Raw genomic sequence first — 24,035 nt, forward strand, 5'->3', positions numbered from 1 at the left:
GTCCAGCCCTAACTATATGCTTTAGCAAAAAGGAAAGTTTTAAGCCTAATCTTAAAAGTAGAGATAGTGTCTGTCTCCCGAATCCAAACTGGAAGCTGGTTCCACAGAAGAGGGGCCTGAAAACTGAAGGCTCTGCCTCTGATTCTACTTTTAAATACTCCAGAAGGAACAAGTAGGTCTGCAGTGCGAGAGCGAAGTGCTCTAATAGGGTGATATGGTACTACAAGGTCATTAAGATAAGATAGGGCCTTATTATTTAAGACATTGTATGTGAGGAGCAGGATTTTGAATTCAATTCTGCATTTAACAGGAAGCCAATACAGGAGAAATCTGCTCTCTCTTTCTAGTCCCTGTCAGTACTCCTGCTGCAGCATTTTGGATCAACTGAAGGCTTTTCAGCGAGTTTTTAGGACATCCTGATAATAATGAATCACAGTAGTCCAGCCTGGAAGTAATAAATGCATGAACTAGTTTTTCAGCATCACTAAGACACAGGATATTTCTAACTTTAGAGATGTTGCGCAGATGGAAGAAAGCAGTCTTACATATTTGTTTAATATGTGCATTGAAGGACATGTCCTGGTCAAAAATGACTCATAGTCATTTTGTGGTAAAATTATGCAAAGAAAATTGAAGAACCTCAACACAATTAATCTGCATCTTAAATTTGCTGAAGGAAAGGAATACAAAAAATATTTCAGAGCTGTACATAAAAAAATGTGTATTCTCTAAACAGCGTGGCACAGTCACATAGCTGCATTCACAACAAAAAGGCAACAAGTTGGAATGCTTTTGTTTATTGTCATGGGCAGTCAGCGTGAGACCTAAATGGAAAGGCAACAAAAACGTCAGCAAACTATGCTCCCATTTTCCCCCCCTCTTTCCAGTAAAGAAATTTCACAGAAACGTGCATTCAATTCAACAGAATGACTGGAGAAATGACCCGCAAAAAATGATGTTTAAACAACAAAAATAACCGGGTCAGCTTGTATTACTGTTACAAACAGCGATATGATTTATCTTCCCCACGACATTTGCGCATTCCTTACTTCACAGGAATCCTCCATTACTCTGAGGATTACCCAGAATCCCTTGCCTTTTGTAAATGTTGCAGAGGGACTTTTACAATAGTAAGTGGTGCCAGTGTGCCATTGAGAGGGATTTAACTTAAGTTATGGTGTAGGATCGTGTGTATCATAAGTGAAAGATGAAAAGAAAAACAAAGGATGAAAGGGTACCTGACGATGGGAGGGGGGATCACTGTCCCCATATAAGATTGGGTAGCTTTTTTTCACCATTTCGAGAATCATGGATGTCCGGCAGTGGGGGCGTGGTCTGCAGTATCTCGTGGATTGGGAGGGCTTCGGGATGGAGGAGCGTTCTTGGATCCCGCGGCTGGCCCTCCTGGATCGGGGTATGGTGCGGGCGTTCCATGCGGCTCACCCTGACAAGCCTGGGGGTCGCCGGGAGGCTCCCGTCGGGGGGGGTACTGTCACGGCCAGGCGGATCAGCTGCACGCTGATCAGCACTCTCTCTGTCTCTCTCTTCCTCTCTCTCTCCTCTTCTCTCTCTCCGGGGCGGAACTCACTGTGGGTTCATGCCCTCGGCCCACGCCCTCGGCCCACGCCCTCGGGAGATGAGACACCTGGGTCTCATTATGGTGAGCAGCATTTAAGCCAGGAGGTGACTGCTGTTCATCGCTGGATCGTTGTCTACCACTTGTTAGTGAAGTCAAGCTACAGCAAGTTTAGTTAAGAGTGTTTTCCTTTGTGCGTCGTACTTAACCCTGTCTCCCTGTCTACAGAGCTTCCTGGATTTTCCCCCGTGTGGCAGTGTCGGAGTGTGAGCCTGTGATCGTGTGAGTGGATAATCTGAAGAACGCGTGCTTTCCCCTGGACTTCCCTGGAGACCCCTTCTCCCCCCACTCAGCTGTATATAGCACCCCCCGCACATTCTTGTATATACACCTGGTGAATTGTAAATAAACCCTTCTTGTGAGCATCAGAACCGGAGTCCTGCGCTTGAGTCCTCCTCCAAACCGTAACACTAATAAACTTAATCCTGCACCATCCTCCCTATTCTGGTATTTTAAAGAGTAGTTAGCAAAAATATTAAGTAAACTAACAGGGCTGCCAACTCCCAGCAAAAAAAAAAATAGGGAACCACCCCCCACCCTCCGCCTTATGATGCTTAATCGACGTAATAAACTTTAATGTAATGCATGTGTAAAAAAAAATGCACAGAAGTCAATTATTTTTCCACATTAATTAAATTAAAATTTAACTAAATTAAATAGATTCAACATCTTTCTTCAACAGAATTGCAGAATGCACAGATGGTACCTTCCCAAAGGAAAAACCACCATAGCTTACTAGGGTATATATTAGACTTAATAGTTACTATATGCAGTAATGGACTTCTATACATTTTACATCACATTAAAACGTTGGGTGTAAGATTCAGATAATTATTTAATAAAAACTAGACATTTTAAATGAGAATAAAAAAGAAAAGTATTTCTTTGTGCCCCCCTCTCCCCGTTAATGCCCTACCTGGCCGCCTGGCAAAGCTTTGCTAGACCCGCCTCTGCACTGTTACCAGCCGTCAGCTACTTTAGAAAAGGATCCTGGTGTTATTTGTCTCTCAGAAACAGTTCATAAATTTCCTTCAACTCATTCATGTCACCTAAAAGGTAAACCTGTTTCTCCATCACCTGTTCAGCTCTGATGATTCAGTAAGGACATCTCCTGGTTTCATCTTCATGTTTCCCTCTCACCACATATCCAAATTGATATCATGACCAGCAGCTTTTACAGCTGTGGCTCCAGCAAACATCAGCTGATACTAGAAATTGATAATAAATAAATTCTAACACTAGCTGATCAAGCTTAAACCTGCTGCTGTTGTTTAACGCGACCTCCGCTGGTTTCCTGTTTCTGGCGCAAAGTGGGCGATAAACAAACAAGATAGAAAAGCCGATCAGCTGATCGTTGATCACTTTCATGATTGAAGTAACAACAGGAGAGGGAGGTGAGAAAATGAGAAAAGAAGAGGCAGCTGACAGCGTAAAAACAGACTAACTCCACCTTTGTGTCTTTTTTTCATTCTAGCTGAAGTACGGGACAATCTGTGTTTCTTTTCAGCTCAATACAAAACGCAACTCTACTAAATAACCTAAGTTCTGTAACATTATAGCACCCACCCAGCTGTATAGAAACTCTGTCATGCTAGCTAATACGCAGTACGAGTTATTGTAACTGACTGTAAAAAGACAGCATAACGAAAATAAGCTACACCTAAACTTGGTTTATAGCTGACCCAGATAGACTGCAGGTCTTAACTTCTTATCTGAATTTTCAGATAAGACCTTTCTTAAAGTCTAAAAAAATTCAGGAGACTAATTTGCCATGAAGTATTTCTGGAAAAACTGTACTATTATATTTTAATTACTCAAGAAATAATATTTGATTAAAAGCTAATGGCCATGAATGTGTTTCAGGGAAAACTGAGGACTACTGCATTCTTTGCTCTATGTTAGATGCTGACGCTGACCGCAGCATGATTTAAAAAAAACACACACATACACATAAGTCTTAGTATCATTACTTGCTAATCATGTTTAAAATGTTGACTAAAAGTGTTTACCAAACAGAATATGAGGTTTTTATTTTTCCTTTGCAGGTGCAGTGTGAATCTCGCCAATGATGGAAATATTTTGAGTGTGCAAAATATAAAGTCAGCAACCAAGAATATACATACAGAAAATGTAAGGAAAACATATAACTGTCATGATCGGGGGAAACGCGCAAACTAAACACAGTAATTCGGCGTGCCCGTGTGGCGTGCTGGCTAGACCCAAACGCGGGGAAGGCTAGTGATGGGTTGGGACAGGCACGCAGTTACTCTAGTAACGATCGGTGCACAAAGCGCGGCTTTGGAACCGACGTTACAGATGAAGAGCGAACGGAGTGTCAACAGTTTCAGCGGAAGAAGCAGAGAGACAAATGCTTTTTCTGAAGGAGAAAGGGCTGTGTTTTGGTTGCTTAGGTGCTGGGCACATAAGTAAGGACTGTGCTAAGCGTTTGACATGTAGGACATGTGGTAAAGGTCATACCACTGTCCTCCATATTGATAACAATAGTTTAAGTCCAGAGTCCTCTGGAGAGCCCTCCTTTTCAAAGAATGTACTCCTATGAAACTATGGAACTCCTATGAAAACTTGTGGTCATACAGGGGCCGGAAGAGACAGCGGTTTTCTTTCCATTCTGCCAGTTCAAATAAAGTCTGTTAAAGGTAGTCATGTCATTAGGCATGGGTATCGTTTAGGTTTTATCCGATACTGGTGCCAAACCGGTACTTTTGAAACTGTGCTGGTGCCTAAACGGTGCTCGAACCGGTGCTTAAAGAATGGAGAACACAAACTTTGTCCAAAAACCTCTCATGTTTAGCTGTTTTTTTTGTAAAAAGATAACAATGTTAGCCTTTTCTGCAGCTATAGGGCATATATGGTATCACTCTTGGCTGGAAGCAGTGCTTAAACAATGGAAAAAACACAAACCTTGTCCAAAAATAATAATGGATTGCATTCATATAGCGCTTTTCGGGACCCCTCAAAGCACTTTACAATTCCACTATTCATTCACTCTCACATTCATACACTGGTGAAGGCAAACTACAGTTGTAGCCACAGCTGCCCTGGGGCAGACTAACAGAAGCGAGGCTGCCATATTGCGCCATCGGCCCCTCACCAGTAGGTAGAGTGTCTTGCCCAAGGACACAACGACTGAGACTGTCCGAGCCGGGGCTCGAACCGGCAAACTTCCAATTACAAGACGAACACCCAACTCGTGAGCCATGATCGCCTCTCATGTTTAACTGTTTTGCTCTTTTTCTTTGGCCTTTCTTTTGGCCAGGGTGAAGGGAGTATCTGCCATCAAACAAGAAGACAGCCGCATGTAACTACGACGGTGTTTGCTACTTTACCTTACATGCATTAATGTAATAACGTGGTTAGCCTACTCAACGTAATTTACACACGACCAACATGACCCCCGCTGTCTTTCGCTACTCAGGTTAAATATGATATATAAGTCACTCGGATAACTTAAAAAAGTAATTGTTGGACTTTTTTATGTGTTTTATTTGTACCGGAATAAATTGGTTTGGCTGAGATCAAAGATATTAGATTAGATTAGATTAAATAAAACTTTAGTAATCCATCAGGTGGGTTCCTCTGGGATTTTGACACAGCTGAATGAACGTCAAACAGAAAACTGATTAAACAGAAGTGTGAGACTGTCAAGAATTTACGCCAGTGTCCTCGTATATTTTAGATAGCAAGGAACTACGGCACACTGTGGTGTCACAGCTGGTGACGCAAATCTGAAGGCTAGATGTAACAGAGTTAGAAAATAGCTTAATGAATTTCCTCAAAATTGATGTGCTTTGTGAATAGTTGGAGCTACCTGGTGGACAAACACAGCAACTGCAACTGTTAAGGTTCCAAATTGCTGCACAGCGCATGCCTCAGCAAAGGAAAAAACTTCCAAGCTGGTGGTAGGTGCTAGTGAGCGATACTGTTGTCAATTTTGTAATTGTATTAATGAAAACATTCTTATAGTGGTAATTGTCAACATGTATTTTGATTGTAAGCAGTACTAGCATGCATCCTGAAAGTTACAGGCATTTTGATGCATGGGTAGTAACTTTATTCACGAGTAGCATTTTTAGTTAGCATGCTAAGCTAATACTCGTTAGCTAGTCGGGTGCTTTTTGACTTGTACTCAGCTCTAATGCTTCTCTATGAGATTGTAATTGTTCTAATTCTTTTTAACAGAACTGAATGTTGCAGTTGCTTTGCACACTGTTAATGAAGACTGTGTGCTGTTTTCTTTGTACCAGGTAGGCTCTGTTAAGTATAAGTTTTAATTGATGCTGTTGTATAGGAAAAAAAATGATGAACAATGATGATTGTTTTATAATAGAAAAGCTGTTTTTATATGTTATTGTTGTTGTTGGTTAGGAAAAAGGAGAAAAATAAATAAATAATACTGCTACTATACGATCACAGGTTTGGTTTCAGCCAGAACTTTTAAAAGAAAGACTTTGTTGATGTTATGTTGTATATGTTATGTTTGGAAAGAAAAAAAAAAGGAAAAAAACTCCCAAGCTGGTGAACTGAATGTTGCAGTTGCTTTGCACACTGTTAATGAAGACTGTGTGCTGTTTTCTTTGTACCAGTTGCCAGAATAAAGAGGGAGCCCAGAGTAAGGGCAAGTCCAGCGTTGCAGTGCCGTCCTTTCTACATGGGCATATCACACCACTTGCACAATAGACTCACAGAACAGCAACAGCTACATAGACTGTCCCATTTCACAGCCTCGCATTTCCGGCCTTCTCAGTCTTCAAAGGATCCTGCCCACATAGACCGCGAAGGCTGGGTCCTCCGAACAATGCGGCTTATGTTTTGGGATACAGCTACTGAGCCTTGCATTGTTCACACGCCACCATCTTGGATGATGCCATTGCTCTAACACTGTGTATAAATGTAACACGGCTCAGTGCTGGTTTTATTTTAAAGCTTTACTTTGCGAATGGATTTACAAATGTGTATTTTATTGCACAAATCATTATTTAAGGACAGAATGCTTTATTTCCAGGTGTGTGACGCTTGTGATCGTCCATAAGATTCGCTCCAGGGTGTCACATTGATACAGAGAGACTAGTGTAAGGCTGTTCCAATTCTCAGCACCGCTCTTCTCTTTTCCTGAGTCCTTAGCAATTCTCCTTCCAAAAAGGACGTTTTAATCAAGGCAAAGGAAAAGAACCGAGGAAAAGGAAAGAGGAGGTACTTTTGGAACACACCCCACCTACTCACGATGTATAGCCGAGTCACGTGACCACACAGTAACAAACCACAGCAGAGTCTGAAAAATGGGGCGGAGCAAATGTGTGCAGGAGAGGAGTCGAGCAGAGAGAGCTGCTTTTTCATGAAACGGGAGTAAAGTAGTGAACTTAGAGGAGAGAAACAAACTAAAGTATCGATCATATACCACTACCAACGTCCTGATCGATAACTGCATCGATCTGCCCACCCTTGTCTCCTGGATCGTAGCTGAGATCAACGTGAACCACGTGGGTCTCTGCTCCCTGATCTGTTTCCTGTGTTTGGAAAGAGTTCCAGCTTCATCACGGAGTTTCTCTCGGTTTGTGGGCTCATCTAAAGGTAAGCAGCGAGCTAACTTTACTGTGAGTTCAGTTCATGTTGAGTTTAGCTCCTGAATGAGGTCTTCTGCTGCTCTCCTCGGTGTCTGTTCACAGTTTATTGTGAACACGTTGAGAGAAGAGTGAGAGAGTGTTTGGAGAAAAACACCAACTAATCATTAGCTCAGCATGCTGGGAGAAGTTGAGCTTTCGCTCACAGAAAGTTTGAGCATAATAACTGTGAGTCTGTGAGAAAGAGCTAGGTTAGAGGGTGACAGGTCGCCTAGCAACAGAGGCTTCAGTAAAGGGAAGTTAAGAAATAGGAAGTATAGAGCTGCAGCGCCATATTAATAAAACACAGGAAACCAGAGGGAAAAAGCGGAACCAAATAACACACACACACACATTACTCAGACCAGAAGGAGTTGTTTTGATCGAAACTGTGTGTGTGACGTGTAGCAGAACTATATATATACCCATTCTGGCTTCTAATGCTTTCAGACCTGAGCTTGTGTTAGTGTGACAGGCCTCAATTTCCGGAAATAGCTTTATTTTTTTTAGCTTGACCACTCTGAGTCCAGTCTTTCTCTGTCGCCAAAAGAATTCAAAAGAACGGAATTTAATAAGGCTGACACACTGACTGAAGACATTTAGTTTGAGTGGATTTGAGCTTTCCATCACAGCTTCTTTTGGTCAAGGATGAAATACATATAAATATATTTTTTGTTCCAGCTGATCATCAGGAGGCGATGAGCCATTTAGACTCAGCTCAGCCACTACAGAGGAAACAATGACTTCAACCCAAAAGGTGAGCAAAAATATCTCTGTTATTGAAACTGTGTGCACGTCACAACTCTCATTGTAGCTCATAATTGTAATGTGATAATATCAGCAGAAGGTGGTGGTAACACACCTACAATGTGTTTGTTGACATCTTTGATTCCACTAATGGAGTTTCAGTTTGTTCCACGACTGCATTTAACTCGAGACTGACATGGTGGGAGTATATTGACCGGATTGAAACCAAATGCAAAAAAGTTATTAATGTTATGAGGTGTGTAGCTGGGAGGGGTTGGGGAGCGAGCTCTTCTGCTTTGAAAAGACTTTACCAGGCATTAATTAGGTCGGTCTTTGATTATGGGTGTGTGGCATATGGTTCAGCAGCTCCCTCTGTGTTGAGACGTTTGGATGTTCTGCAATCGGAAGCCCTTAGTGTGTGCTGTGGAGCTTTTAAGACGTCTCCAGTCGGTGCCCTACAGGTGGAGATGGGAGAAATGCCCCTAGATCTTAGGAGGAAGCAAGTGTCGGTGAATTACTGGGTTCATCTTGGTGGTCATGGTGACGCACATCCCACAAAGGAGGTACTTTTGGAATGCTGGGAGTATGGAAGAAGTCAGAAGAATCATTTTGGAAAGGTGGGGAATCAGTGGGCTAAGGAGTGTCAGGTGTATGAACTTAAAATATGTCCTGCAGTAGTGTTCTCTGTGGTTCCCCCATGGTTATTGGAGACCCCTCCTGTGGACTCCTGTATTCATGTGTTCACGGATGGTGCTAAAAGTCCAGTTACTGGAAGTACAGGGTTTGGAATAGCAGTTCCGTCAAAAAATATTGGAATACACAGACGCACTTCGGATGGACTGGCAGTATACTCGGTTGAAATGGTAGCAATTTTGGTAGCATTGAAATGGGTAGAGTGTTCGAAAATCAGGCAGGTGGTAGTGTGTTCTGACTCGGCAGCTGTTCTTTCAAGTCTACAATCATTTTGTTCGAAGACAAGGCAGGGCATGCTGTATACTATTCTGGAGACTATAAGCAGAATAAGGTGTTGTGGTGGCAATATTCACTTTCTTTGGGTGCCAGCTCATGTAGGGATCAGTGGAAATGGAAAGGTGGATAGGTTGGTGAAAAGAGCGTTGACTAAAAATAGGACTGAGATGGAAATTACAAGCAGCGGATCTGAAGCGAAAGGTATTGTTTGGAGGCAGGTTGTTCAGGAGTGGCAGAAGCGGTGGGATTCAGGGAGTACGGGCAGGCAATTGTATCATCTTAAGAAGGAGGTGGCAGTGAGTAGGTTGTATAGGGGTAATAGGAGAGAAGAGGTGGTCATGACCAGGCTTAGACTGGGACATTGTGCATTGAATAAAACACTACAGATGATAGGAGAACATGAGACGGGGCTTTGTGGAGTGTGCCAGGAGGAGATGGAGACAGTAGAGCATGTAATACTGCGGTGTAAGGGTTATGATGTGCAGAGGAAAGTTCTGCAGACTAGATTGAAGGAGCGGGGAATTGGGGAATTTAATCTGAAGAGTGTGTTGGAGGGTAGTAGGGCACAGGTGAGGGAACTGGTGGGGTTTCTGAAGGATATAGGTGTTTATGAAAGAGTGTAGGGTTTTTTGGTTTTTTTTGATACAGCTTGTAAACTCACTGTCTGACCCATACTCCGGAACAGTAAGAGGCGGTAATGCTCCTTTACGTTGGTTGTCAACCGCCGTTAAACACAAAGAAGAAGAAGGAGAAGAAGAAGACTGCATTTCACTCACTGCCTCTGTTTGTATCTCTGTCACTGCAGGACCAACATGGAGCGAGAAGTCAGTGCTCTCAGGAGGCCGACAAACCTCACAGAAGAAAGGGAGAGAAAACATACAGCTGTGATGAGTGTGGGAAGGATTTTACCAAGGCTGAACACCTGAAAACAGACCAACTCATCCACAGTGGAGTTAAACCGTACAGCTGTGACTTTTGTGGAAAATCTTTTACCCTGGCTGGAAACTTAAAAAAACACAAAATCATCCACAGTGGAGTTAAAGCATACACCTGTGACTTGTGTGGAAAATCTTTTACCCAGGCTGGAAGCTTAAAAACACACCAACTCATCCACAGTGGAGTTAAAGCGTACACCTGTGATTTGTGTGGAAAATCTTTTACCCTGGCTGGAAACTTAAAAACACACCAACTCATCCACAGTCGATATAAAGTGTACACCTGTGACTTGTGTGGAAAATCTTTTACCCAGGCTGTTAGCTTACAAACACACCAACTCATCCACAGTGGAGTTAAAGCGTACACCTGTGACTTGTGTGGAAAATCTTTTACCTGGGCTGGAAGCTTTAAAAGACACCAACTCACCCACAGTGGAGTTAAAGCATACAACTGTGACTTGTGTGGAAAATCTTTTACCCAGGCTGGAAGCTTAAAAACACACCAACTCATCCACAGTGGAGTTAAAGCGTACACATGTGACTTGTGTGGAAAATCTTTTACCCTGGCTGGAAACTTAAAAACACACCAACTCATCCACAGTCGATATAAAGTGTACACCTGTGACTTGTGTGGAAAATCTTTTACTCACGCTGGAAACTTACAAACACACCAACTCATCCACAGTGGAGTTAAAGCGTACACCTGTGACTTGTGTGGAAAATCTTTTACCCACGCTGGAAGCTTAAAAAGACACCAACTCATCCACAGTGGAGTTAAAGCGTACACCTGTGACTTGTGTGGAAAATCTTTTACCCACGCTGGAAGCTTACAAACACACCAACTCATCCACAGTGGAGTTAAAGCGTACACCTGTGACTTGTGTGGAAAATCTTTTACCCACGCTGGAAGCTTACAAACACACCAACTCATCCACAGTGGAATTAAAGCGTACACCTGTGACTTGTGTGGAAAGTCTTTTACCCACGCTGGAAGCTTAAAAAGACACCAACTCATCCACAGTGGCATTAAAGCGTACACCTGTGACTTGTGTGGAAAATCTTTTACCTGGGCTGGAAGCTTAAAAAGACACCAACTCATCCACAGTGGAGTTAAAGCGTACACATGTGACTTGTGTGGAAAATCTTTTACCCAGGCTGTTAGCTTACAAACACACCAACTCATCCACAGTGGAATTAAAGCATACACCTGTGACTTGTGTGGAAAATCTTTTACCTGGGCTGGAAGCTTACAAACACACCAACTCATCCACAGTGGACTTAAAGCATACACCTGTGACTTGTGTGGAAAATCTTTTACCCACGCTGTTAGCTTAAAAAGACACCAACTCATCCACAGTGGCGTTAAAGCATACACCTGTGACTTGTGTGGAAAATCTTTTACCCACACTGGAAGCTTAAAAAGACACCAACTCATCCACAGCGGCGTTAAAGCGTACACCTGTGACTTTTGTGGAAAATCTTTTACCTGGGCTGGAAGCTTAAAAACACACCAACTCATCCACAGTGGAGTTAAAGCATACACCTGTGACTTTTGTGGAAAATCTTTTACCCAGGCTGTTAACCTACAAACACACCAACTCATCCACAGTGGAGTTAAAGCATACACCTGTGACTTGTGTGGAAAATCTTTTACCTGGGCTGGAAGCTTAAAAACACACCAACTTATCCATAGTGGCGTTAAAGCATACACCTGTGACTTGTGTGGAAAATCTTTTACCCAGGCTGTTAACTTACAAACACACCAACTTATCCACAGTGGAGTTAAAGCATACACCTGTGACTTGTGTGGAAAATCTTTTACCCAGGCTGTTAGCTTACAAACACACCAACTCATCCACAGTGGAGTTAAAGCATACACCTGTGACTTGTGTGGAAAATCTTTTACCCACGCTGGAGGCTTAAAAACACACCAACTCAGCCACAGTGGAGTTAAGGCATACAGCTGTGATCAGTGTGGTAAAGCTTTTGCTCGCCATACCTACTTACAGCATCATCAAGTTATCCACTCCGGATTTAAGGCGTACAACTGCCACATATGTGGAAAAACCTTCCGCTGGCTAAGTAGCCGAAATATTCACCTCCGCATTCACACTGGAAATGACGTTTACTGCTGTGATCAGTGTGGTAAACTGTTTGTGAAATATAAAGACTTACAACACCATATGTTTACCCACACTGTTGGGAGACCTTATAAATGTGACGTTTGTGATAAGACCTTTAAAGCTCCACGTTACCTTAAAATCCACCAACAGATCCACACAAGAAAGTAACTTTAAGTGCAGTTACTGTGAGTTATGTATGTATATTGTTATCTTCTTATTTAAGACTGACTGTTTGGATCAACTCTTCGCATTAAATTGTGTTCGCATGTACGGCTGGGCCATATTATACCGTTTACGGTAATACCGGTACAATGCTAGGCAACGATAAGAAAATGAAATATCGCGGTAGAATATGGGTAGAGCGTGCATGCGCAGTGACGAAAAAGCACGGCGGTAATGGAGAATGAGAATGGGGGGGAAAGCAGATTGTTGAGTGAAACGGATGAACCAGAATTAGTTTGTAAAAATGGTGCAACTTAACTGGTGTGGTGTTTGTTCGTCAGATACACAACAAAGCACATTTTTTTTGTAGAACATGCAAGCGGGCCATCGTTATTGCCGTATTTGTCGGACTAAGGTGCTCGTAAATCTGGGAGTAATCTGGGTCCTAAACTCCGTCCTTTAAGGTCCCGAAGTCAAACGAACATCACTTGGAGTTAAAAACTGTCTAAATTCTTCCATCTTTAATAAAACAATCAGCGTTGCTGCTTTACCAGGTGTAACTATGATGTTTAACACCCAGGCATCCATGAAAACAGAATTCATTACATTTAACAGAGTTAGAAGTTAGCAGGAAGTTAGCTCGCTAGTTTCGCTAGTTACCTAAGCATGATATAGCATGTTCTGACTGAGAGATTTCTGAAAAAAATCTAACGTACAGCTCTGCTATCACTTCCAACATAAATGAAGACAGGAAACTAAACAGCAGTGACGTTTGTAGGGTTACTGAAGTTTGGCTAGCTGGTATATAATGTGCTACGTGATCGCTAGCGACACAGCTATCAGAATCAGAATCAGAAAGGGTTTTATTGCCAAATGTTGAGCAGGTTTACAACATTAGGAAATTGCTGCGGTGCTTCAGTGCAAACATACTGTCATAAATTACGCTTAAATAGACATGAAAATAAGAATAAGAATTAAAAGTGCTAAGTAGATAGATATATACATGAGTGCAGGTGGTGATCAGTGCCAAACATGGAATGATGTAGTGAACACAGTGTAGGGTCATGTGTTAGTGGTGGGAACAGTCATGCGGTTAATGTTCATGTGTCCAACAGCAGAGGGGAAGAAACTGTTCTTATGGTGAGAGGTTCTGGTGCGAATGGACCGGAGCCTCCTGCCTGAGGGGAGCAGGTCAAACAGACTGTGTCCAGGGTGAGAAGGGTCAGCTGAGATCCGAGCTGCACGCCCCAGTGTCCTGGAGGTGTACAGGTCCTGCAGAGATGGGAGTCTGCAGCCAATCACCTTCTCAGCAGAGCGCACAACACGCTGCAGTCTCTGTTTGTCCCTGATAGTGGCTCCAGCGTACCACATGGTGATGGAGGAGGTGAGGATGGACTCGATGATTGCAGTGTAGAATTGCATCATCGTCCGTGTTGGCAGGTTGAATTTCTTCAGCTGCCTCAGGAAGTACATCCTCTGCTGGGCTTTCTTAATGACGGAGGTGATGGTGGGCTCCCACTTCAGGTCCTGGGTGATGGTGGTACCCAGGAAGCGGAATGAGTCCACAGAGGTGATGGGGGTATCAGTCAGGATGATGGGGGAGAGTGGGGCTGTGTGCTTCCTGAAGTCCACAATAATCTCCACTGTCTTCTGGGCATTCAGCACCAGGTTGTTGTGGCTGCACCAGGACACCAGACGTTCAACCTCCCTCCTGTAGGCAGACTCATCCCCGTCCGAGATGAGTCCAATAACGGTGGTGTCATCTGCAAACTTGATTAGCTTGACAGACTGGTGGGTGGAGGTGCAGCAGTTGGTATACAGGGAGAAGAGCAGAGGAGAAAGAACACAGCCCTGAGGGGAGCCGGTGCTGATGGTCCGGGAGTCCGAGACATTCTTTCCCAGCCTCACATGCTGCTTCCTGTCCGTCAGGAAGTCAGTGATCCACCGGCAGATGGGATCAGGCACATTCATCTGGGAAAGCTTGCCTTGGAGATGGTCTGGAAGGATGGTATTGAAGGCAGAGCTGAAGTCCACAAACAGGATCCTGGCGTAGGTTCCTGGGGAGTCCAGATGCTGCAGGATGAAGTGTAGGGCCATGTTGATGGCGTCATCTACAGACCTGTTGGCTCTGTATGCAAACTGCAGGGGGTCCAGGAGGGGGGCCGTGAGGGTCTTGAGATAGGAGAGAACCAGGCGCTCAAATGACTTCATGACCACAGATGTCAGAGCCACGGGTCTGTAGTCATTTAGTCCAGTGATCCTACGTTTCTTGGGCACAGGGATTATGGTAGAGGACTTGAAGCAGGCAGGCACATGACATGCCTGCAGTGAGGAGTTGAAAATGCCAGAAAACACTGGGGCCAGCTCGTTTGCACAGTGTTTGAGGGTGGCAGGAGACACACTGTCTGGGCCGGGAGCTTTTCGAGCATTCAGACTCTTAAACTGCTTCCTCACACCTGCTTCATGAATATGAAGAGTTGTGGTGGGAGGAGGTGGTGTGAAATCCTCTTTTGTGTGGGGTGAGGAGGGGGGTGTTGTAGGTGAAGTGTTTGAAGGTGGTGATGGCTCTATGGAGGGGGGAGAGGTGGGGGAATGAGTGTCCAAAGTGTCTCTATTGTTGGGGCCGTTGGAGGTGTGAAGGCTGCCTGATGGCTCGTCAAAACGGCAGTAAAAGCCGTTAAGGGTGGTACCAAGAGCAAGTCATCAGTGGAGTGGGGGGTTTTAGGCTTGTAGTTGGTGATATTCCTAAAACCTTTCCACACAGAGGCCGAGTCATTCTCTGAGATCTGCTGCTGCATCTTCTCAGAGTGCTGATGTTTAGCAATGTCCACTTCTTTAGTGAACCTGTACTTGGCCTCTCTGTAGCAGTCCCTGTCTCCGCTTCTGAACGCCTTTCTCTTTTCCAGCCACAGCTTTTTGAGTTTAGGAGTAAACCAGGGTTTGTCATTGTTATAACTCACCCTGGTGTGTGATGGCACAATGCTGTCCTCACAGAAGTGGATATAGGAGGTGACAGTGTCCGTAAACTCGTCCAAGCTGTTAGAAGCAGCCTTCATTGTGTCCCAGTCTGTAGACTCCAAACACGTGCGAAGCTCCTCCACAGCCTCGTTGCTCCACAGTTTTTTGGTCCTCACGACAGGTTTGGAGAGGTTCAGCCTCTGTCTGTACGCGGGGATTAGGTGGATCATGACGTGGTCAGAAAGTCCGAGTGAAGCGCGGGGCACTGCACGATAGGCCCCGCTGATTGTGCTGTAACAGTGGTCTAATGTCCTCTCCTCTCTGGTCGGGCATTTAATATACTGGTTGTATTTGGGAAGCTCATGGCTCAGATTGGCTTTGTTAAAGTCCCCAAGAGCAATGATGAGAGAGTCCGGGAATGTCCGCTCCATGTGCAGTATCTGCTCCGCGAGTGCGCACTGAGCTGCCTGCGCATCCGCATCTGGCGGGATGTAAACAGCGGCCAGGATGAATGAAGCAAACTCCCGCGGAGAATAAAATGGTTTGCAGTGAATAAAAAAGTATTCCAGAGAGGAAGAGCAGTGCTGAGCAATCACTGTTACATCTGTGCACCAGCCACTATTAATGTAGAAGCAGACACCTCCACCTTTGGTCTTACCAGAGAGAGAGGCCTGCCGGTCCGCGCGCAGCAGATGAAAGCCCTCCAGCTTGAGCGCGCAGTCCGGGATGTCCTCGCAGAGCCACGACTCTGTAAAACACAAGACACAGGAGGTGGCAAAGTCTCTGTTCATGCTTCTCATCAGGGCCAGCTCGTCTATCTTATTCCTGAGTGAGCGTACATTGGAAAGGAAGATCCCAGGAAGAGCAGTTCGCAGTCCGCGTCTCCTCAGACGCACGAGTGCGCCGGCTCGCTTACCTCTCTTTCGGCGTCTATGTTAGCATAACATAAACAGAAAAGCTGGAGGATGAACGCTAACACTTTTCCACTCGATAAAAGTTAACGTGAAGGTTCCTGATGGTTAGAGACAAATGCAATCGCATGCCAGGATGCTGTAAACAGACCAAACTTCATTCAGGAGAACAACCGAGATAATCCATCCACAATATGAGGTTAGTCATTAATATACTGCAACAAGAATCAGAATCAGAAACTTTATTGTCATTGTCACAAGAACAACGAAATTAAGAATGGTCCCCGATCATTGCATCATCCCTAGCAATATCAAAATATAAATAAAACAATAAAATTCAATAAATAAAATAGATAGAATACTTAAAATACTAATAAGACGTAACAGTAAAACATTCACATACATTCCCACACACATGCTTCAGACCGTGCATAGATTAACACAAGAGTGGCGTGATGGACATTTTTTTGTAGTATTCAGATGTGTTATTGCAGTTGGATAACAACTGTGTTTGAGTCTGTTAGTCCTTGCGCTGATTGCCCTGTACCGTCTGCCTGAGGGCAACAGTTCAAACAGGGAGTGGCCAGGATGTGAGGTGTCTTTTATGATGTTTTGGGCCTTTTTAAAACAGTGGACGTTGTGTAGAACTTCCAGTGTGGGGAGAGGGCAGCCAGTGATCTTTTGGGCGGTGTTAATGATCCCTTGGAGTGCTTTCCATGAACAACATGAGAATAGAGCAGCTGTGATAGAATACAGAATTAATGAATCAATGGTACAGAAGTAGAGGAAGCAAGAAGAATGAGTTGAATAGTTTGATTTATCTGACTGCTTTGTTTCGCTTAATGTGCCTAATAATCCCGTGCACCTTGTGGTCCGAAAAATACATATTTGACTTTTTTATTTGGCACACTGCAGTTTAATGTAGCAAAGCACCTCAGTGGATGTTATACATGGTTATGCTCAGGATATGTCAGCCCATTTCTACTGGAAATGCCTTTTGGTTAAACTTTCAGCAAGGAATTTGCATTTGCACTGTTAAATATTTATATAGCTTTAATACACATAAAAAACAGCTGCTTGTTTAAGTAAAATAAATGGATGTTTGTTTGTTTTTGCACTGTATTTATTTGCCCAAGAGTAAGTTTGCTAATAATGTTGGTTGAAGCTAATAGAAGCAGTCACGAGAAATAAATAATAGCGCTGTTTTAACGGCACCCTCATCATAGTGCTCTCAAATGCAGCAGCAATCCATTTACTCAAAGTCATAACAGATAGAAAGCAAGGCAGTAGCCTGTGTTCAGAAAAACCCAAAAACATTTTATTCAAATATAATAACCACAATGGTGGAGAGGGAAACAAAGAGAAACTGGCTTCTTTTTCCACTATAACCATGTTTACAGGCTGTTCTAGTGTTTATGTTTTACACGCTTGTCCAAACAACAAATAAGTTAAATTTCAAAAGGTCTTTTCCAGCGAACATAAGAAAAAAAAAAAAGTCTGGCGTAGAGTTAAGTCTTCAGTGTGATTTAGTGCATCTCAAATAAATAAATAAATGAATAATCCAAAAAGTATTGTTAGGATTTAAATATATATATTCTTAATGCTTATTTTCTGATTATATTGTTTCATGTATTTTAATAATAGAGGCCTTTATAAACCAGGCCCAGAGGTGACAAAGAACTAGGTCAGAGGGTGACAAGTTGCCCTGGCAACAGACTTTAGAAAGGAGAAGTAAAAAAAAGAGGAAGTTTAGTGCAGAGCTGCACCTGAAATCTGACACAAAGAAAGAGGAACTGAGTAAACTGAGGGTGTGTGTGACGTGCAGCGGAAATATATATAACCATGCTGGCTGCTACTGCTTTCAGACCTGAGCGTGTGTGTTCATGTGTTCGGGTCTCCGTTTCCGGAAATGCAAAATAAAGATCATTTTTTTCAGCTTTCTTTGCCGCCAAAAGAATTCAAAGAACGAAATTTATAGTATCTTTATTAAAATAAATAAGGTAAAATATTCCCTCCAAACAAAACTTTTAAAAACATACAAATTTGACAGGAAATCTATCTGCACCTTCCAGTGTACAATGTGGCAATAAGTTCGCCCATGTTTGGACTTCTTCTGTGTTCTAAACCCGCAAATCAGTCCGTGGATGATTACATTGCTCCGCCCATCAAAAAGTCTCCGCATGCGCGAATATCTCAGTTAGTGGACTGACGATTGTTGGTTGGAAAATTTTTACATATCACCCAACCTTACTGGGTAGTCTAAAGAGCACTGAAAGGAAGGCAACTGGACTTTCTTGAAGATGTTTCAACTATCTTCCGAGAAGCTTCTTTGGTCCTAAGAGCAATTAGGTCAATTCACCAGGTCCCAATTCAATTTGATTTTGACTCTATCAGAAATATTATTCTTATATTATATTATAATATTATAATTATGATCATATAGCTTGGCTATATATACTGTAGAGGAACCCTCTAAAACTTTTAAAATAAATACATTTACTTCCAAATAAAGAACAGCACTTTTTATTTCTGAGGTTTGTGCATCCCCCCTGACTCCCCCAGAATCAACTTACTTTTAATGGTCTGTAAGTTTTATTTACATGTCCTTTAAAGTATGGTGAGAGTCTGTTTGCAGCCAGTGCTTGTTGCTGTTCGTCTACATCAGGGGTTGCCAACCATGGGCACTCATGCCACAGCTGGCATGCGAAGGGTTGTGATGGCACGACATGCAGTGATCATAATCTGAGAAGGTGTATTTAAAAATAAATATCTACCAGTCTAGATATCTACCACCAATGCACATCACAAATTCGCTCACACACAGACATCAGTTTCGCCACTTCTTCATGACAGTATCTAAGCTAACAAGCCCACCTACTGGTTTCAGTTCAGATTTTCCATCCATCCATCTTCATCCGCTTTATCCGAGGCCGGGTCGCGGGGGCAGCAGCCTAAGCAAAGAGGCCCAGACCTCCCTCTCCCCAGCCACCTCCTCCAGCTTATCCGGGGGAACACCAAGGCGTTCCCAGGCCAGCCAAGAGATATAATCTCTCCAGCGTGTCCTGGGTCTGCCCCGGGGCCTCCTCCCGGTGGGACATGCCTGGAACACCTCACCCAGGAGGCGCCCAGGGGGCATCCTTGTCAGATGCCCGAACCACCTCAGCTGGCTCCTTTCGATGTGGAGCAGCAGCGGCTCTACTCTGAGCCCCTCCCGGATGGCCGAACTTGTCACCCTATCTCTAAGGGAGAGGCCAGCCACCCTTTGGAGGAAGCTCATTTCTGCCGCTTGTATCCGCGATCTTGTTCTTTCGGTCACTACCCACAGCTCGTGGCCATAGGTGAGGTTAGGGACGTAGATCGACCGGTAAATTGAGAGCTTCGCTTTTACACTCAGCTCCCTCTTCACCACGACGGACCGGTGCAGCATCTGCATTACTGCAACTGCAGCCCCAATCCGTCTGTCGATCTCCGGCTCCCTTCTCCCATCACTCGCGAACAAGATCCCGAGATACTTGAACTCCTCCACTTGGGGCAGGAACTCATCCTCGACCGGGAGTGGGCACTCCACCCTTTTCCAGCTGAGAACCATGGCCTCAGATTTGGAGGTGCTGATCCTCATTCCCGCTGCTTCACACTCGGCTGCGAACCGTTCCAGTGCGAGCTGGAGGGCCTCACCCGATGAAGCCAACAGAACCACATCATCCGCAAAAATCAGAGATGAGATTCTGAGGCCACCAAAGCGAAAGCCCTCCGCCACTTGGCTGCGCCTAGAAATCCTGTCCATAAAAATTATGAACAGAACCGGAGACAAAGGGCAGCCCTGGCGGAGCCCATCACCCACCGGGAACGAGTCCTTACTTATTGCCGGCAATGCGAACCAAGCTCTTGCAACGGTTGTATAGGGATCGAATGGCCCGTAGCAATGGGCCAGACACCCCATACTCCCGCAACACCTCCCACAGGACACCCCGAGGGATTGTTCCTCCTGTATCCGAGGTTCGACTAGCGGACGAACTCTCCTTTCCAGCACCCTGGCATAGACTTTCCCAGGGAGGCTGAGGGTGTGATCCCCCTGTAGTTGGAACACACCCCCCGTCCCCCTTCTTAAAGATGGGACCCACCACCCTGGTCTGCCAGTCCACGGGTACTGCCCCTGATCTCCACGCAACATTGCAGAGGCGTGTCAACCAGGACAGCCCTACATCGTCCAGAGCCTTCAGGAACTCAGGGCGGACCTCATCAACACCAGGGGCTCTGCCACCAAGGAGTTGTTTAACTGCCTCAGTGACCTCGCCCCCGGAAATTGGCGGGTCATTCCCCTCATCCCCAGACTCTGCTTCCTCCTCGGAAGACGTGTCAGTGGGATTAAGGAGGTCCTCGAAGTATTCCTTCCACCGCCTGACAATTTTCTCAGTCGACGTCAGCAGCGCCCCGCCAGCACTATACACAGTGCAGGTAGAGCACCGCTTTCCCCTCCTGAGATGCCTGACGGTTTGCCAGAATCTCTTCGAGGCAGTCCAAAAGTCTTTTTCCATGGCCTCTCCGAACTCCTCCCACACCCGAGTTTTTGCTTCAGCCACTGCCCGAGCCGCATTCCGCTTGGCCTGTCGATACCTGTCGGCTGCCTCCGGAGTCCCACAGGCTAACCAAGCCTGATAGGACTCCTTCTTCAGCCTGGTGGCTCCCTTCACCTCTGGTGTCCACCATTTGGTTCGGGGATTACCACCACGGCAGGCACCAACCACCTTGCGGCCGCAGCTCAATGCAGCAGCTTCGGCAATGGAGACGCTGAACATGGTCCATTCGGACTCAATGTCCCCAGTCTCCCTCGGAATGCTGTTGAAGCTCTGCCGGAGGTGTGCGTTGAAGATCTCGCGGACTGGGGCCTCTGCTAGACGTTCCCAGCACACCCTCACTACGCGTTTAGGTGCACCAGGTCTGTCCAGCGTCCTCCCCCGCCACCTGATCCAACTCACCACCAGGTGGTGATCAGTTGACAGCTCAGCCCTTCTCTTTACCCGAGTGTCCAGAACATATGGTCGCAGGTCTGGTGATACGATTACAAAATTGATCATCGACCTACGGCATAGAGCGTCCTGGTGCCACGTGCACTTATGGACACTCTTATGTTCGAACAAGGTGTTCGTTATGGCCAAACTGTGATTAGCACAGAAGTCCAATAACAAAGCACCACTCAGGTTCAGATCAGGGAGGCTGTTCCTCCCAATCACGCCCCTCCAGGTCTCGCTGTCGTTACCCACGTGAGCATTGAAGTCTCCCAGCAGGACAACAGAGTCTCCAGGTGGAGCACCTTCCAGCACCCCCCCCCCCCCCCCCCCCCAGGGACTCTAAGAAGGCTGGGTACTCTGAACTGACACTCGGCGCATAAGTGCAGATGACAGTCAGGACCAGTTCCCCGACCCTAAGGCGCAGGGAACAAACCCTCTCATCCACCGGGAAAAACCCCAACATACCGGCAGCAAGCCGAGGGGATATTAGAATATGGTAAATGCTAAATGGTCTGTATTTGTATAGCGCTTTACTAGTCCCTAAGGACCCCAAAGCGCTTCACACATCCAGTCACCCACCCATTCACACACTGGTGATGGCAAGCTACATTGTAGCCAAAGCCACCCTGGGGCGCACTGACAGAATACCCACCCCAGCCCGCCGCCTCTCACCAGGGGCAACTCCAGACTGAGACAGAGTCCAGCCCCTCTCCAGGAGACTGGTTCCAGAGCCCAAGCCATGCGTAGAGGTGAGCCCGACTATATCTAGCCGGTACCTCTCAACCTCACGCAGTAACTCACGCTCCTTCCCCACCAGAGAGGTGACATTCCATGTCCCTACTGCCAGTCTTGGCAGCCGGGGGTTAGTCCGCCAGGGCCTCCGCTCCTGGCCGCCACCCGGCACACAATGCACCCGATCCCTATTGCGCCTCCTGCGGGTGGTGGGCCTGCGGGAGGATAGGCCCATGTCTCCTCTTCGGGCTGTGCCCGGCCGGGCCCCATGGACTAAGGCACAGCCACCAGACACTCGCCCTCGGGCACCCTCCCCGGGCCTGGCTCCAGGGCGGGGCCCCGGTAACCCTATCCCGGGCAGGGTAAACTGTTCCCTCGATGTTCTTTTCATAAAGGTCTTCTGAATCGCTCTTTGTCTGGTTCCTCACCCAGGACCAATTTGCCATGGGAGACCCTACCAGGGGGCAAAAGCCCCCAGACAACATATCCCCTGGGATCCCTGGGACACACAAACCCCCCCACCACGATAAGGTAGCGATTCAAGGAGGAGATTTTCCAATTGGCTAAAAATTACAGGGGAGAGGGATGCTGCTAGCTAGCCAGTCCTGTATAATATGGCCTTGAAGCGAGCGAAAAAAGGTAATTCCTGGACTTTTATGCCAATTTGGACAGAAGACTGGGGTTTTGTGCAACAGAAAGATCATGCTGTATGTGCCCTTTGCCTTGAGAGTGTTGGTTGCCAGACCTCCAATGTTAAACAACATTTTGAGATGAAAGATCAAGAAGCTTCAAGTATGAGGCAGAGAAAGTTGAATCAATTACACGTGCTGTGTCAAGATATGAGAAGCAAGCAAGTACTCTTGCACGTTTTTACAGCTGCTAAACATCATGGACCATAAGTAAGTTTTCGTATTGGGCAGTGTATTGCTAAACATGGAGAGCTGTTTACAGACGGAGAATTTATTAAGGAGGCTTTTCTCTCAAGCTCAGAGATGTTATTTAATGGGCTTCCAAACAAAGATGCAATTAAAGCAAGGATACAAGACATACCTGCATCAGCCAGAACTGTGGAACGATACATCCAGGAAATAGGTAACAATGTCAGAGCCCAACAAACAGCTGCTTTGAAAGAAGCCCAGGTGTTTAGTGTAGCTTTGGACAAAAGCGTTGATATCAGTGACGTTCCACGTTTGGCTGTTCTGGTAAGATCCTGTGATGTGGAAGTACAAGAGGAACTCTTCTGCTTAACCCCGATGCCTGAAAAAACGTGAGGTGGGGTGTGGTGAGGCGTGGTCGGCGACGCCGTGCAGGTCTGCAATCACGTCCGCCGTGTTAAAACACGCTCTAAATGATGATCTGTGGTCCTGCTGTGCCTTATTCACACCACGTGAGGGTATTGGCAAGGTTTTTAAGGAGTGTTTTGATGAGCGAGGCACTGGCATTACATTTTGCTGTGACAAATAATGATGCACCAGCCATTGCTGGAAAACACAGGGGTGCTGTTACCTTAATTGAGGAACAAGTTGGTCATCTCATCATTAAACAACACTGAATAAACGAGTTAGAAAACCTTTGTGCCAAGATGTCAAATTCAGATCTTCATGACGCCATGGCCACAGTGGCAAAAATCGTGAACTTTATAGTTAAGCGATCTGCTTTGACACCGCCAATTCCAGTCTGTGCTTGAGGAGATGGATAGCTCATGCATAGACATCCCACTCCACTGTGCTATCAGATGGCGTAGCTGTGGAAATGTTCTGGAACGATTTGTGGATTGTTTTGATGTGGTTAAAAGAATTCCTGGCAGAAAAGGTGCAAAGCCATCCGAAGTCAGAGACGAGAATTGGGTTGAAAAACGGGACACTTCAACGAGTTACAAAATGTGATCCCCAGATAACACAACTGGCAAATACAAAGCAGGGGCAGGGATCACATTAACCTGCAAATCCCAACATAACTCTTCCAAAATTATTATACACTCAAGCAATGGCACTGGATTCGCTACTGACGCCAGGTGAACTCCAGGAAGCTCTGATAAGTATGCCCAATCATAAGGCTCCAGGTTCAGACGGTTTTTCAACAGATTTTTACAAAGAATTCTGGACAATTCTGGCACCAGCTTTTCACAGGATGTTGCAGGAATTCAAAGAAAATGGTAGACTACCACCATATATGAACTCTGCAAATGTCAGTCTCTTACTAAAACCAGGCAAAGACCCTGTATTTCCTTCAAGC

General features: G+C 45.3%; 1 protein-coding gene across 1 annotated transcript; it reads left to right on the forward strand.

Annotated features, from left to right (window-relative positions):
• Positions 1 to 6,942: 6,942 nt before the first annotated feature.
• LOC146380805 (uncharacterized) lies at positions 6,943 to 17,166 on the forward strand. The gene is made up of 3 exons (XM_084940013.1): positions 6,943 to 7,225; positions 7,936 to 8,011; positions 9,776 to 17,166. Exons 2-3 carry the CDS (start codon positions 7,994 to 7,996, stop codon positions 12,194 to 12,196), a joined length of 2,439 nt encoding a protein of 812 aa, XP_084796139.1. The 5' UTR covers positions 6,943 to 7,225; positions 7,936 to 7,993; the 3' UTR covers positions 12,197 to 17,166.
• Positions 17,167 to 24,035: the final 6,869 nt, after the last annotated feature.

The sequence above is a fragment of the Perissodus microlepis genome, chromosome 9 (assembly GCF_051167445.1).
Source record: "Perissodus microlepis isolate ML-2025 ecotype Zambia chromosome 9, ASM5116744v1, whole genome shotgun sequence".
In the NCBI taxonomy this organism is placed as follows: domain Eukaryota; kingdom Metazoa; phylum Chordata; class Actinopteri; order Cichliformes; family Cichlidae; genus Perissodus; species Perissodus microlepis.